Source organism: Hemicordylus capensis, chromosome 3 (genome assembly GCF_027244095.1).
Source record: "Hemicordylus capensis ecotype Gifberg chromosome 3, rHemCap1.1.pri, whole genome shotgun sequence".
Lineage (NCBI taxonomy): Eukaryota > Metazoa > Chordata > Lepidosauria > Squamata > Cordylidae > Hemicordylus > Hemicordylus capensis.
The window spans coordinates 331,842,192-331,854,966 of NC_069659.1; the positions used below are offsets into that span (position 1 = coordinate 331,842,192).

Below are 12,775 nucleotides of genomic sequence, written 5' to 3' on the forward strand. Positions count from 1 at the left end.
TTACTGCCGTGTATTCTTGAACCACTTCTTCCGGAGTTGGCCCCAAAACCATGTAAAAGTCCAGAATTCCTCCGATAGTGCGATATGTCAGAGCGGGTGTTGGCTGAAAAGTGACATCTGGAAAATTCACGAAACAGAGTGAAGAATCAATCATCAGTTACAACAAATGAATCAGTCAGCAACAAATGACACTGTGTTTGGAATGCAAAGGAGAGATTTCTTACCCATAGCATTACTGTTGAGCAAAAGAACTCCATGAGCACTTCCGTCATTTTCCATTCCCATGTAGAAGGGGTGGAAGCCATATGAATTCAGTTTGTACTGTGGAAGAAAGAATTGCAAAAAATTAATGTCCCCTGCACCAAATAATAAATGACTGAAGGAACTGTCATAAATACATCCTTATTCACTGATCTGATTTTGTATTTCTGGTGGAATAAACGATAGAGCTGGCATCCTGACTACTGAAGGAAACATGAAAAGAGGGGCTGCAGAGACACAACTGTGGTTCACGTTCAACTTCCCCAGTCCCTCTGCAATTGGGAACAAGTGGTCAAATGTCCCGGCTCTGTGTATCTAGGCGTATCTAGGGGAAACAGCACCTAGGGCAAGCACTGAAATTGTGCCCCATGTCCAAACATCTGACATCCATTTTTCAGATAACTTTACCATAATATCAGCTCAAAAACACAAGTCAAGCTTGTTAATCTTTTAATATTTCAAAAACTATTTAGCAGTGGACATAGCCAGACCAAAAAATGCTGGAAAACTACAAATTTCAGTATGCTGGAGCTCATGAAATATCCAAATATTATGTGGAGGTGTACTTGGAAAACTAAACAGAAGTGCCTGTCTAATTCTCTACTATGCATTGTAGCATCGCTATTACATAAGTTTTAAAAATAAATGGAGAATTTGACTTTTCCCAGATACTCTGAAAATAATTAAAGGATATGCAGAGTAAACTGTGTCACTGCTTGGAATATAATCTAGTATTTCAGAAAGACAGTTAAAATGAGAGAAAGAGAGCAAGAAACTCCCAGTGGGGCTTAATACTAAGGATTTCACACTGTTTCAAAGACAAACTCTTCATTATTAGCCATATTATTAAGATATCACATTTAACTCACTTATCACAAGAAGCAAAGTAAGAGCAAATGAATACAATCCTAGCTCATAAGCTTCAGTTCAGTATTCACTAGCCCTGATTCTCTGTACATAGTGCCAAACTGAATATGTGTACAGTGACTTATATTATATTTTAAAATTATTTTTAATCTGTAGCCCCTTCGAGGGGCTTCCTAAAGGCCTTGGGGAGGTTGCAAAGGTTTCCCCTCCCCCCGCTGGCCTCTAGGGCCTCACAGGGACCATCTGAGCATGTGCGGTGGCATATATATATATATATATATATATATATATATATATATATATATATAAAAATGGCCACCGTGCAGGCTCAAATGGCCTCTGCAGGGTCTGGCATGGCCATGGGTATCAAAGAGGCCATTTGAGCATTCGTGGTGGCCATTTTGGTTTTGGCAGCCATTTTTTAATTTCTTAATTTTATAAAATGGCGCCCCCTTCAAGTGGCACCCGGGGCACGAGCCCTGCCTACCTCACCCTAGATATGCCCCTGCCGCACTGTCCATGCTCTGGAAGTACCCTGGAGGAGAGGAAGTCTTTCAGTGAGGATCAGCAATGTATTCCCCCTCTACCAGAGTAATTCTGCAGGCTAGGTAGGGACATTTCCCCCAATATGTAGATCTCCTTGGTCTCAGTTCAGCTCTTTAACCATTGCACCACACTGGTTCTCAGTCTCTACAAGCACAATCATTTTGGGAATCTAGTACTGGGGAAAATGTTTCCATGCTATTCATTGGCATGTCCAGTCCCAAATTAAATTCTAAATCACTTAGCCCCAGAAACCATTTTATCTAGCAAATGAGTATTTTCCACTTTCTGGGATTCATCATTTTCTTCCTCATTAAAAATGCATTTGTTACAATGCATTTGTCAAAAGAAGCAAGCATGAATTGTCCCATTTGCTAAGCATATGACCCTCCACCCTTCCCCTCAAATCATTAAAATGGTCAAAAGGCTCCATAATGCACCGGGCCAAGTTCAGTCCTAACTCACTGGCCACCTTTTAAAATTTATTATTATTTATTTATTATTAAAAAATTTATACCGCGCTTCCAAAAGTCTCAGGGTGCTTTACATTAAAACACAATTAAAATCAATTAACAATTAAAATAAAAATTATGAACTGCATAAAATAATAATTAACAATTAAAACATCATAAAACACCAATTAAATAGCCAAAACAATTTAAAAACAACTTTTAAAAAGCTGAGAAAGCTTGTTTGAAGAGATGTGTTTTCAGAAGTTTCTTAAAAATTGCCAGAGATGGGGAGGCTCTTATCTTAGTAGGGAGCGCATTCCACAATCTTGGGGCAGCAGCTGAGAAGGCCCATCTCTGTGTAGCCACCAAACGAGTTGGCGGCAACTGGAGACGGACCTCCTCAAGTGACCTCAAAGGGAGATGGGGCACATAGCGAAGAAGACGTTCTCTTAAATGCCCAGGGCCTAAGCCGTTTAGGGCTTTGTAAGTTATAACTAGCACTTTGTATTTTGCCTGGAAACCTATTGGTAGCCAGTGTAGCTCCATCAACAGAGGAGTAACGTTGTCTCTCTGAGATGACCCAGAGACCAACCTGGCTGCCGCATTCTGAACCAACTGAAGTTTCCGGACTATGTACAAAGGCAGCCCCACGTAGAGCGCATTACAAAAGTCCAGTCTGGAGGTTAACAACAAACGTACCACCGTTTTGAGGTCATTGATCTCGAGAAATGGGTGCAGCTGGCGTATCAGCCGGAGCTGAAAGAAAGCACCCCTGGCCACCGCCTCAACCTGAGAAACCAGGGAGATGTGTGAATCCAGAAGTACTCCCAGACTGCAAACCTGTTCCTTTTGGGGAAGTGTGACCCCATCTAGAACAGGCAGATCAAAATCGTCTCTAGAGTTCTGACCCCACACAATAAGTACCTCCGTCTTATCTGGATTCAGCTTCAATCATCCCTCATCCCTCCCTCATCCAGCCCATTACTGCTTCCAGGCAGGCGTTTTGGGAGAATATGCCAGCTCCTGAAGAGGTTGACACGGAGAAGTAGATCTGGGTGTCATCAGTGTACTGGTAACACCCAACTCCCAATCCCCTGATGATCTCTCCCAGCGGTTTCATGTAGATTTTAAAAAGCATTGGAGAAAGTACGGAGCCTTGAGGGACACCATACTTAAGCTCAGATTTTGAAGAGCAACAATATCCAATCAACACCATCTGAAATCTGTCCGAGAGGTGGGAGCGGAACCACTGTAAATCAATGCCTCCCACCCCCAACACCCTCAGACGTTCCAGAAGGATACTATGGTAGATAGTATCGAAAGCCGCTGAGAGACCCAAAAGTACCAACAGAGTCACACTTCCTCTGTCAATTCCCAATTGGAGATCATCCATGAGACTGACCAAGGCAGTCTCCACCCCATAGCCCGCCCAAAAAACAGTTTGAAATGGGTCTAGATAATCAGTTCCCTAGATAACCAGTATTCCTTCCTAGATAATAATCAGGAAAATAAAAGGCTCACCAAGATAATAGTAAATGAATTAAGTCCCCTGACCTGAACTAGGTACCCCCCTCTAACAATAACTGAGTAACAAGTGAAAAGAAAAACACAAAGCAAGGAATGAAACGAGCGAAGGACACAGAACAAGGAATTAATGGAACAAAGCAGGAAAGCATAAACAAGGCAAACTGGAACTCGGGAAAGTTTGGAATTCATAGAGCACACTGTCTGCGGACAGTGAAAGTTGCAAACAGCATCTGAGCAATTGGGAGACTGGTAAATATATATGGCTCAAGAGAACCAGCAGCCAATCAGGTTTCCCTGAGTCAACACTTCGGCTTCCTCTCTTGTGATCTCCTGCACCTGCGTGACTCCCACTGAGCTTGCCTCTTGAGACATCTTCTCAAGACAGGTGAAATCCCAGGGTCCTCCCCATCAGAAATCATGTCTGGCAGCTGTTGCGAATCCTCAGCTCCAGAGTCTGTTCTCCCTGCCAAATCCTGTTGCTGTGCCTCAGAGCCCTCACTAGCAGGCGAATCCTCCTGCTCTGACTCTTCTGAGTCAGAAGTCTGAGCCATGACAGTAGGCCTCACCCAAGCAGCTCGTCTATATCACCAGGAGTCACAAACTGAAATTGATCCAGTCAAATTGTATAAGAGGAGTTGCCGGACACCTCCAATTCAGACATCAAATTAATTTTGGAGTGTCCATCTAAGTCAGCCCGAATACGAGAGATTTTGTCTGTGAAAAAATTCTTTAGACACAATGCAGCGGGTAACTCATGATTCTAAATTCTGGTTCAAGGGAGGGGGGGCAGATACTATTCCCCTCACAACCCTGAACAACTCGGCTGGACGAGAAATCGCAGAGGCAATATGGGCAAAAAAGAACTGCTTCTTTGCCACACATATTGCCTGAGCATAGATCATGTCATAATCTGTCGGATTCGAGTCAAGTCTTTCTCCACTTGCGCTCCAGTCACCTACCTTGCCGCTTTATCCCCCGTAGATCTTCCGTATACCAAGCGGCCAATTTTGAAGCAAGTTGGAGGAAACGCTTAGGAGCAATCGTGTTTACTGCCCTGGTGAGCAAGTTGTTCCAATTCTCAACCAGGGCATCAACAGAATCACCAGCAGAGCCAACATTGAAACTTTCCAAGGCTTCTTGGAATCCTACCGGATCCAATAACCTCTTCGGGCGGACCATTCTAAAAGGCCCATAGCTGTCATGGCCGCTATGAACTCCTGAGCTGCCCCAGACAAGTTGGTCCCGAAATGAACATTGAGGTCCCCCAGTACCAGAAGTCTGTGAGACTCCAACGCAAGTTCCACGACCAAGTCCACGAGCTCAGTAAGGGATTCCCTTGGGCAGCGGGGCGATCGGTACACCAACAGAAGTCCCAATCTATCCCTGGTCCCCAAACTTAAGTACACACATTCAATATGGTCTGATACCCTAACAGGGACCCTGGTAAGGGAGATGTTATCCTTATACACCACAGACACTCCACCTCCCTGCCCACGTCCCCTCACCTGCTCCTCTACAGAATAACCTGGAGAAAGAAGCTGGGACCAGACTGGGCCACCAGCCTCCCCCAACCAAGTCTCGGTGATGAACATCACGTTGTCCCCTACATCCATAATCAAATCATGGATGACTTCAGGTTTATTTTAGACCGACCTGGCATTGCAAAGGAGCAAGGTAAGGCTATGTGGGTTGTTAGCAGTGCTCCCCAAAGTCAAAGAGCTGACAAAGCAGCCAGAAGGGGAGACAGCTATTAAATTTCTGGCTACCCTTCCCCTGAAATGGCCTGCTGACCTGCCAACGTTACTTCTTCTATTCCCCACCACCACTGGAATAGCTGCCCCGCTTTCCACGAAGGCGCCCCCTGTCTCCCCATCTCCAGACAAACCCAAACACATTACAACTACTTCAACCAAGTCTCAATAACAAAGCTGGCACACATACTACAACAACTCTTCAAACAGCCAAACTGAAAATAGAATGGCCCAACCCTCAGCCCAGCACCAAAGGCCGGCACCCTTTGGCAGCCGCCTACAGGCTGGCCGTGCCGCCGGGCTGTGCCGCCTGCGGAAGCCCCCTTCCTTAAAAAGCCTCCAGGGTCCTTCCTCTCACGAAGGACTCTGGGCAAGGCCGATGTAATCAATCAGTGCCTGTGGGTGGTATTAGTTCAGGCACTTGGAGGAAGGAAGTTTCCCAATCAGGCAGCAGGGCTGTGCTGGTCTGAGTTGTCCGGCCAGTTTTGAGGCTGGTTCCATTTGTGTTTGAACCGGTTGAACTGAGCCAGTTTAAATCAAACCTGGTTCAATTCAAAACAGTTATCCACACTTCTAGTATAAGGCAGCTCCCCATGTTTCTGTGTTCCTAATAGTTTTAAGCAGCCTGTTTTCTTTTCTAAGTCCAAGGACACCTCCATTTCCCCAAAGTCACATGAACTAAAAGTGCTGCAGAAAGGTAAAAATCAAGAACTTTGCTTACACCAGGAGGTTGATCTTTTGTGAACATTCCCCAGGTCTCCCAGTTCATGTCTCTCCGGAAGTGTGTATGTTCAGTTTCTCCAAATCCATATACATATTGTGATGGCAGGCGAGTCGCAATCTGAATGAACATGTCACTAAAGGTGAAGCCGGGTACCTGCGAATTCCAGCTGCAAGAGAAGGATGGTTACTCCATACCGTTCAGGACAGCAGACGAGAAAAGTGGCTGACATACCATCCAAGTGTATGCCAGCCCAGTAACACTCTGTGTGCATGCAAGCTGCACAAATAGTGTAAATACAAAAATTTGCATATATTACAAAAACAAGAGTAAGCCCACTGAAAATATATTAGGCTTACTCTTGTGTACATCATGTGTACAATTTTTGCATTGGTACAATTTGTGTCACATGCAGTATCACTGGGACACTGAACCCTTGCATGGTATGCCGTCCTACAGAAGGAGGCTGTTTCTCACAGAAGAACACAACAACCAGGAATGTGCCAATAACTGGGAGATCCAGGAGGTACAACCTACTACCCTACTGTCAGACAGGGTGTTCATTCTTTTTTACCATGTGGGTGCTCAACTTACATGTCATGATGACACTTAAGAGAGAATTGCCCGATTCACAGCCAGGATGATTTCCATGAGCAGTAACATGGACTAGAGATCACAGAATTGGTACATATGGAGGTGATTACCTAGCGGGGTGGATCACCAGAGTGGATAAAGTATAAACAGCTCATGATTTCCTGAATCAAGCAGGGTATTGGGCTAAATGGCCCACAAGCCCCCTCTTTCTCCCCACACAACTCTATGATTCTAATTACCATGGCATTAGCTATGACAATACCAGGATAGCTGCCATTGAAGGGTACTCTGATAGTACAGTGTCCTTCAGTTCTAATGGGTTCAATACAGCACAGGAAATGGTCCAACAATCCACTCTAATAGGGTGTAAGAATGAACAGCATTATGTACAGCACAAGGCAGACCTAGTGCTATGCAGGCAAGATATCCTCGTGTAATTCACCCCTCTACCCATGCTGTGATTGTGTTCCAGGCACATTGGGAAATAAGCTTGGAATCTTCATTCTACGGTCTTTCCCCTGATGATGGAGGCTAAAGTAAACTGGTTATTGGGGGCAATCATTTCACTTACACAATGGTCCCTGTCTTTTTGCGTTTGATCTGTATGCCAAATGGATTATTCACAACTCCCACTTCATAAAGCCGATCAGCATCTGTACTCTCTGGACTGTTTGGTGTGAAGAGTGGTACTGGAACTTCGTATCTTTTGTGGCTGGGATCAGAGATCTATGGAGAAGACAGCATTCTTCAAGGTGCATAGAATTCACAAAAACACACACATGATCTCTCTGATATTACAGCACCCTTCATGTTTAATGGAGTCAATACAGAAGGCCAATTACATGATGATACTCCTTCCTTCCAAGTTTACCCCCCACCCCCCACCACCACTCCTGCCATGTGGCAGATCTCCACATGATGTGCATTAATTTTTTTTTAGCTTCTTCCCACACACACTCTGCACAGTGGTGTCTGCACAGCAGTAATAGATTTCTCTGGCCTGAGCAGCACTGGTGGTGTAGTCAGGCATGAAATTGCATTTCAGTGACTTAGGGTAGAGTGCTTTTAAATGTTGCCTATGTGGCATAGACTGGTTCCAAGAGGATGGGTTTTCCAGTGGCCTCCACTTGTGGGCTCTCATACATATCTCTGTTTTCAGACATATAGATTTAACATGGGGTGGGGAGTAAGTAGATCTCAGGAGAATGGAGATTACCTTAAACTGTAGCATGTGGTTGGAATGGTAGGTCACTTCCAAGCGAAGCAGGTCTATAGGTGAAGAACCACTGTAGGGATTAGGGATGTTGGTGTCCCTATGGAGATCAGCGGTCAAGCCTTGAGCAGAGTTTTGAATATTACTGACGGAGTAACCATAGTTGCTGGGATAAAAACAGTTTGGCACACCAAAAGTAGAGGTGACCTGAAATAAAATGCCATTTTCATTTAGTCCATACTATTTGACTTACAGGAAACATAGAAGGGATTCTTGTTTTTAAAAGTAAGGGTAGTTTGGATAATGGGAGCTGTTGACCACTGAGTTAGATTCAACTGCATGTTCCCTTGCAACCAGCACCCCCCACTTGGCCCACTGTATAGTATGCAAGCTCCAGTGCCAGGAAACACTCAGGTGAAAAGAAGGGCGGGTGGGGACATGAGAGCCATGCACAGGTCTCCCAGTCCCAGTAACAGCCTGATGTGCAGCCTTGCAGAGGTACAACGTAGGCAGGAGTAGGAAACAGTACTCTCCTGAGCCCTGTAACAATGCGGTCTCATGAGATAGACTCCATTTTTATTTGCTATTTACTACATCCATATAATCCCTTTCTGCCAAGGTATTTTATAATTTAAAAGACAAAGTGAAACATAGAGGCCAAATCAACGCCAGAGTTTTCTCCACCCTTTGGCAGTCTCCTTTGGAGATAATTGCATTAGATCTAGGGCCTGCACTTCTTCTGTCCCAAGGGTTTAGCACCAATTGTTATTTTGATCTCTGTAAATGGTCTAGAGCTTTCTTTATAGACAGTCTGTAAACTGAATGGGGCCATAAGCCAAGCAAGTGTAACAGCCTTCAGTTATTTTGTTTAGCTCACTACAAATCATAACAGTTTTGGAAACTGGGGAAACCCTTCTGGAGGAGGAGGAAGAGGAAGAGGCAGAGGAGAAAAGATTTTTCACTTGATGAAAACAAGCTGAAAAGATTCTTGGTTGACTTTTCTAGGAAGGAGAGGAGGGCCTATTGCAGCAACAGCAGCAGCAACAACAACAAAAGATTTCCTATCACCTTTTCCACCAATTCCCTCTTACAAGCTTTCCTCACCTCCCAGGTGCAGCCACGAGCTTCACAAGTACTTTGAGTCGGTTCTGGGTACGGATAACAGTTAAATCTTTCATTGTCCGGTGTACCTGCTGTGTCCTGGCTCCATCTTAATGTATATGCTTGTCCAAGTGCAAGCTGAAGGCCTGTAATGTACAAGGTCTTTGGGCACAAAAACAGAAACAACAGAATGAGCAATTTAGTTTGACATTCTCTTTTCCAATGCATTAAATGGAAGCTTCATATTACAAAATTGGATGAATCGCATTTGGTTAAATGAAGTAGGTTGAGGTCTTTAGTGATAGGTTAGACATCGACAGACACATATATGGAGGCATGCGATGATAGCAGAAGAGAATAAATCTCTAAGAAGGCCCTTCCCCCACTTCTCTGTCAGGAGTTGGGTTGGCAAACATGTATTTCCAAAGGGACAGCAGCCAAGTGGGATTGGTGGATTCAAGTCTAGACAACTTCAGTAGGTCAAATCGGTGGAAACTGGACTTAATGCCCAGGGATGAAAATTGTCAGAAGGAGGATGCAGGGAAGAACCTGAATGGGCTGTGAAAAGAAGGTTAGTAGCATGTGTTGACATATTGCTGGCTTGCTGGATATTGTGGCAGGCAGAATATCCAGGATGAAGACCAGCTTTGGGAGCTAATCTGGATCAGAGTGATACTATAATTCCATGATAAAGCTGACAGAAGTTCAATGCATGGAACACTTTTCTCCAGCCTGATAGTGGTTAAGACTGGTGTCTCAGGGTTTGAAAGGTCTTGGCTCCTGTAGCATAAGAATCAGCTCACAACACCTTTTCTTCCCAGCAAGCAACCAACCTCAAAACGCCCAGAAATACAAAGTGCAGTTGAAAATGATCACGGCTGTTCTCCCTGCCTTCAAACAGATGAGTGTGTGGAATTCAAGGGTACAGAGCTTAACATAGCAGGTAGCAGGAAGTCTTTCATAAAAATCCCATTGTCACAGTGGCCTTACAAGAGTGCACTTGATGCAAAGGCTGAAGAAGAAACATCTCCCAAGAGCTGAAGGTGATTCAAAAGTTTCGAAATTATTTTTCTTACCTGCGTTGCACTATCAAAGGTCTCATTATGACTGGATGGGATCGCTGCACCATTCTGAAGAACTACAACTTTAGGTGTGGTGGAGGCTACGACTCCTAGGATTTTAATTTCAGCAAATTTTAAGTTGTTTGGATCAAAATAACCCGGGTGGGTAACTCTGATATCCAAGGCATCCTGAAAAAAACAAACAGAACATTGTTCTTATATTTTTATTTATGATTTCACAACAGCTTGCCACAGCCTCATTCCGGCTCCTCATCCCCATTTTTTACTGCATGAGTTTCTGCTGGGTCTGTCACATCAGGTTGGCTGGAAGCATCAATGCAAAACCATAGATGGACACATCTCTGCACACATGGTGAACATATTTGCTTATGCGCTGAGGGATAAGCCAGCTTTTGTGATTTCTGTCTGCCTGCCAATCGGCCAGTTGGTCTTCCACTCTCAGGCCCTTTCTTGTGTATTGTAATCTTCTGCTCATGCTCAGGACAGGACACAGTATCACCATCATAGCACATTTGCCTTCCAATTTTTGTTACAACTAGGGCCATATTCACCTTGGGAAACAAGCTATTCATGTATGTCTATGTAAATCGCTTTGGGAACTTATTGTTGAAAAGCGGTATATAAACATCATAAAAATAAAATAAATGTTCACCTTGGAAGAGAATCTGAAGTTATTCATCAAATTTTACAGCTGACATCTTATCTAGCTAGCGTTTATCATTGTTTTAATTGAAAACCACAGAGCATATAGACTAGAAGGATGCACCATGTCTAAGTGGTGTTTGTCATATCTTTACTACCAGGAACTAAAGTAATAGATATTTGCAGTATCCCTAGTAATTGGGTTTACCAGCAGCTGCTTTTGAAACCTGCATATAAATACTAAAGCCCCAAGGAAGAATAATGTAGTTGATGTCATTATGACTGAATGGCTCTATTCCTACTTGGTCCATATTTGAATGCATTACATATGTTGGCAATTATAATGCTCCATTACTTTGTTGATCAAATCAAGAGTTTCCTGGTTTAATTAATGAGGCTTCTCCTTACTGGGCTTCTGTCAAGCAGAGAGTAGGAAAGCAGCATTTATATTGAGACTGACACTATATAAATGGTTTGCAATATCCTTGCAATAAAAGTGATCTTTCAAGTTTCATTAGTGAAAAAGAATTTACCAAGCCTCACCCCACATTTTGAAATAAACTTTTGTATAATCAAAGCCACAGGCAAAGTTTCACTATTGGCAAAACTCACAGATAAACTCAGCCCATTCTGACTTGCCTCTATCGCCTTCCCTTTCCAAAAAATATACCACTTTTCAACAAAAGTGCCCAAAGTGGTTTACAATAATAAATAAATAAGATGATGAATAAGACATTCCCCCCCCCCCACACACACATTATTTGATTATGGCTATGCCATAAGGGGAAAGTTAATTAAATAGTGGGTTTTTTAAAAAATTAAAAATTTTAAATTGTTGTAATGTATCAATCTTTTCTGTTATCATTTATTTTGTTTTAATTAATGTTTTAACTTTTCTGTCATTTATTATGATGTAACTAATGTTTTAACCTTTCTGTTGTAAACTGCCCAGAGACGTGAGTTTGGGTGGTATAGAAATATCTTAAATAAATAAATAAATAAATAAAGTTGTTCCTTCCACCATATTCAGCCTGAAAGCCTTACCAAAGGAAGAAACCAAGAAAAAGGAATTAGTTTGGCAGGTCTAAGATTCCTTAGGAAGGACTTACAAGTCCAGGATTCTCACCAACGTGGGCACAGTGACCTCTAGCCTGGACCCTTGCCCTGCCTGGCTGATTAGGGCTGATTAGGCCATGTTCTTTCCTGGCTTCGGAAGATGGTTAATTCTTCTCTTTGGGAGGGGTTTGTTCCAGCGGTCCTTAAAGAGGTGGTGGTCTACCCACTGCTGAAGAAGACTATCTCGACCCTGACAATCTAAATAATTATCATCCAATCTTCCTTTTCTTCTTAAAATTTTGGAGCAGGTGGTGTGTGCTCAGTTGATGAGAGTCCTGGAGGAAACTGATTTTCTGGACCCTTGCCAGGCTCCAGCACTGAAATGGCATTGGTTGCCCTGTTGGATGACCTTTACTGTGACCTTGATGTGGGAAGTGCATCTCGGTTCTTCTTGATCTCTCAGTGGATTTCAATACCATTGACCATGCTATCCTTCTGGAATGCCTAGGTGGGCTGGGGCTTGGGGACACTGTTCTTCAGTGTTTCCAGTCCTATCACACTGGGCGATTCCAGTCGGTGTTGATTGGGAGTTAGTGTTCAGCACATTGGCTCCTTTGTTGTGGAGTTCCACAGTGCTCAGTCCTTGCTGCCATTCTCTTTAACATCTACATGAAGTTGCTGGGCCTGGTCATCTGTCGGTTTGGTGATAATCAGCTATATTTCTACCCCTGGCCAAACAGGTGATGCCGTTCATGTACTGGCTCAGTGCCTAGAGGCTGTCAGGACTTGGATGGGCCAAAACAAGCTCAGGCTTAATCCCTTCAAGACCGAGTTGCTCTTGTTCAGTTTGCAGTCTGGCCAATTGCTTTGTGTGAATTTATCTCTTCATGGGGTTGTGCTTCCCTTGAGAGAGATGGTTTGTGCTCTGGGAGTCCTTCTGGAATCGCAGCTCCTACTTGAACAGC

The 12,775-nt window shown here is 43.6% G+C and overlaps 1 protein-coding gene across 1 annotated transcript in view; it reads right to left on the reverse strand.

Moving 5' to 3' along the window:
- Window positions 1-12,775, reverse strand: part of SI (sucrase-isomaltase) — a 220,785-nt gene that overhangs the window by 92,824 nt on the left and 115,186 nt on the right. Inside the window, exons 46-52 of the mRNA XM_053309014.1 lie at window positions 10,107-10,280; window positions 9,034-9,192; window positions 7,933-8,136; window positions 7,288-7,442; window positions 6,123-6,291; window positions 225-321; window positions 5-117 (exon numbers count right to left, since the gene is read on the reverse strand). Coding sequence (XP_053164989.1) covers window positions 5-117; window positions 225-321; window positions 6,123-6,291; window positions 7,288-7,442; window positions 7,933-8,136; window positions 9,034-9,192; window positions 10,107-10,280 — 1,071 coding nt within the window. The remainder of the gene's footprint in view (window positions 1-4; window positions 118-224; window positions 322-6,122; window positions 6,292-7,287; window positions 7,443-7,932; window positions 8,137-9,033; window positions 9,193-10,106; window positions 10,281-12,775) is intronic.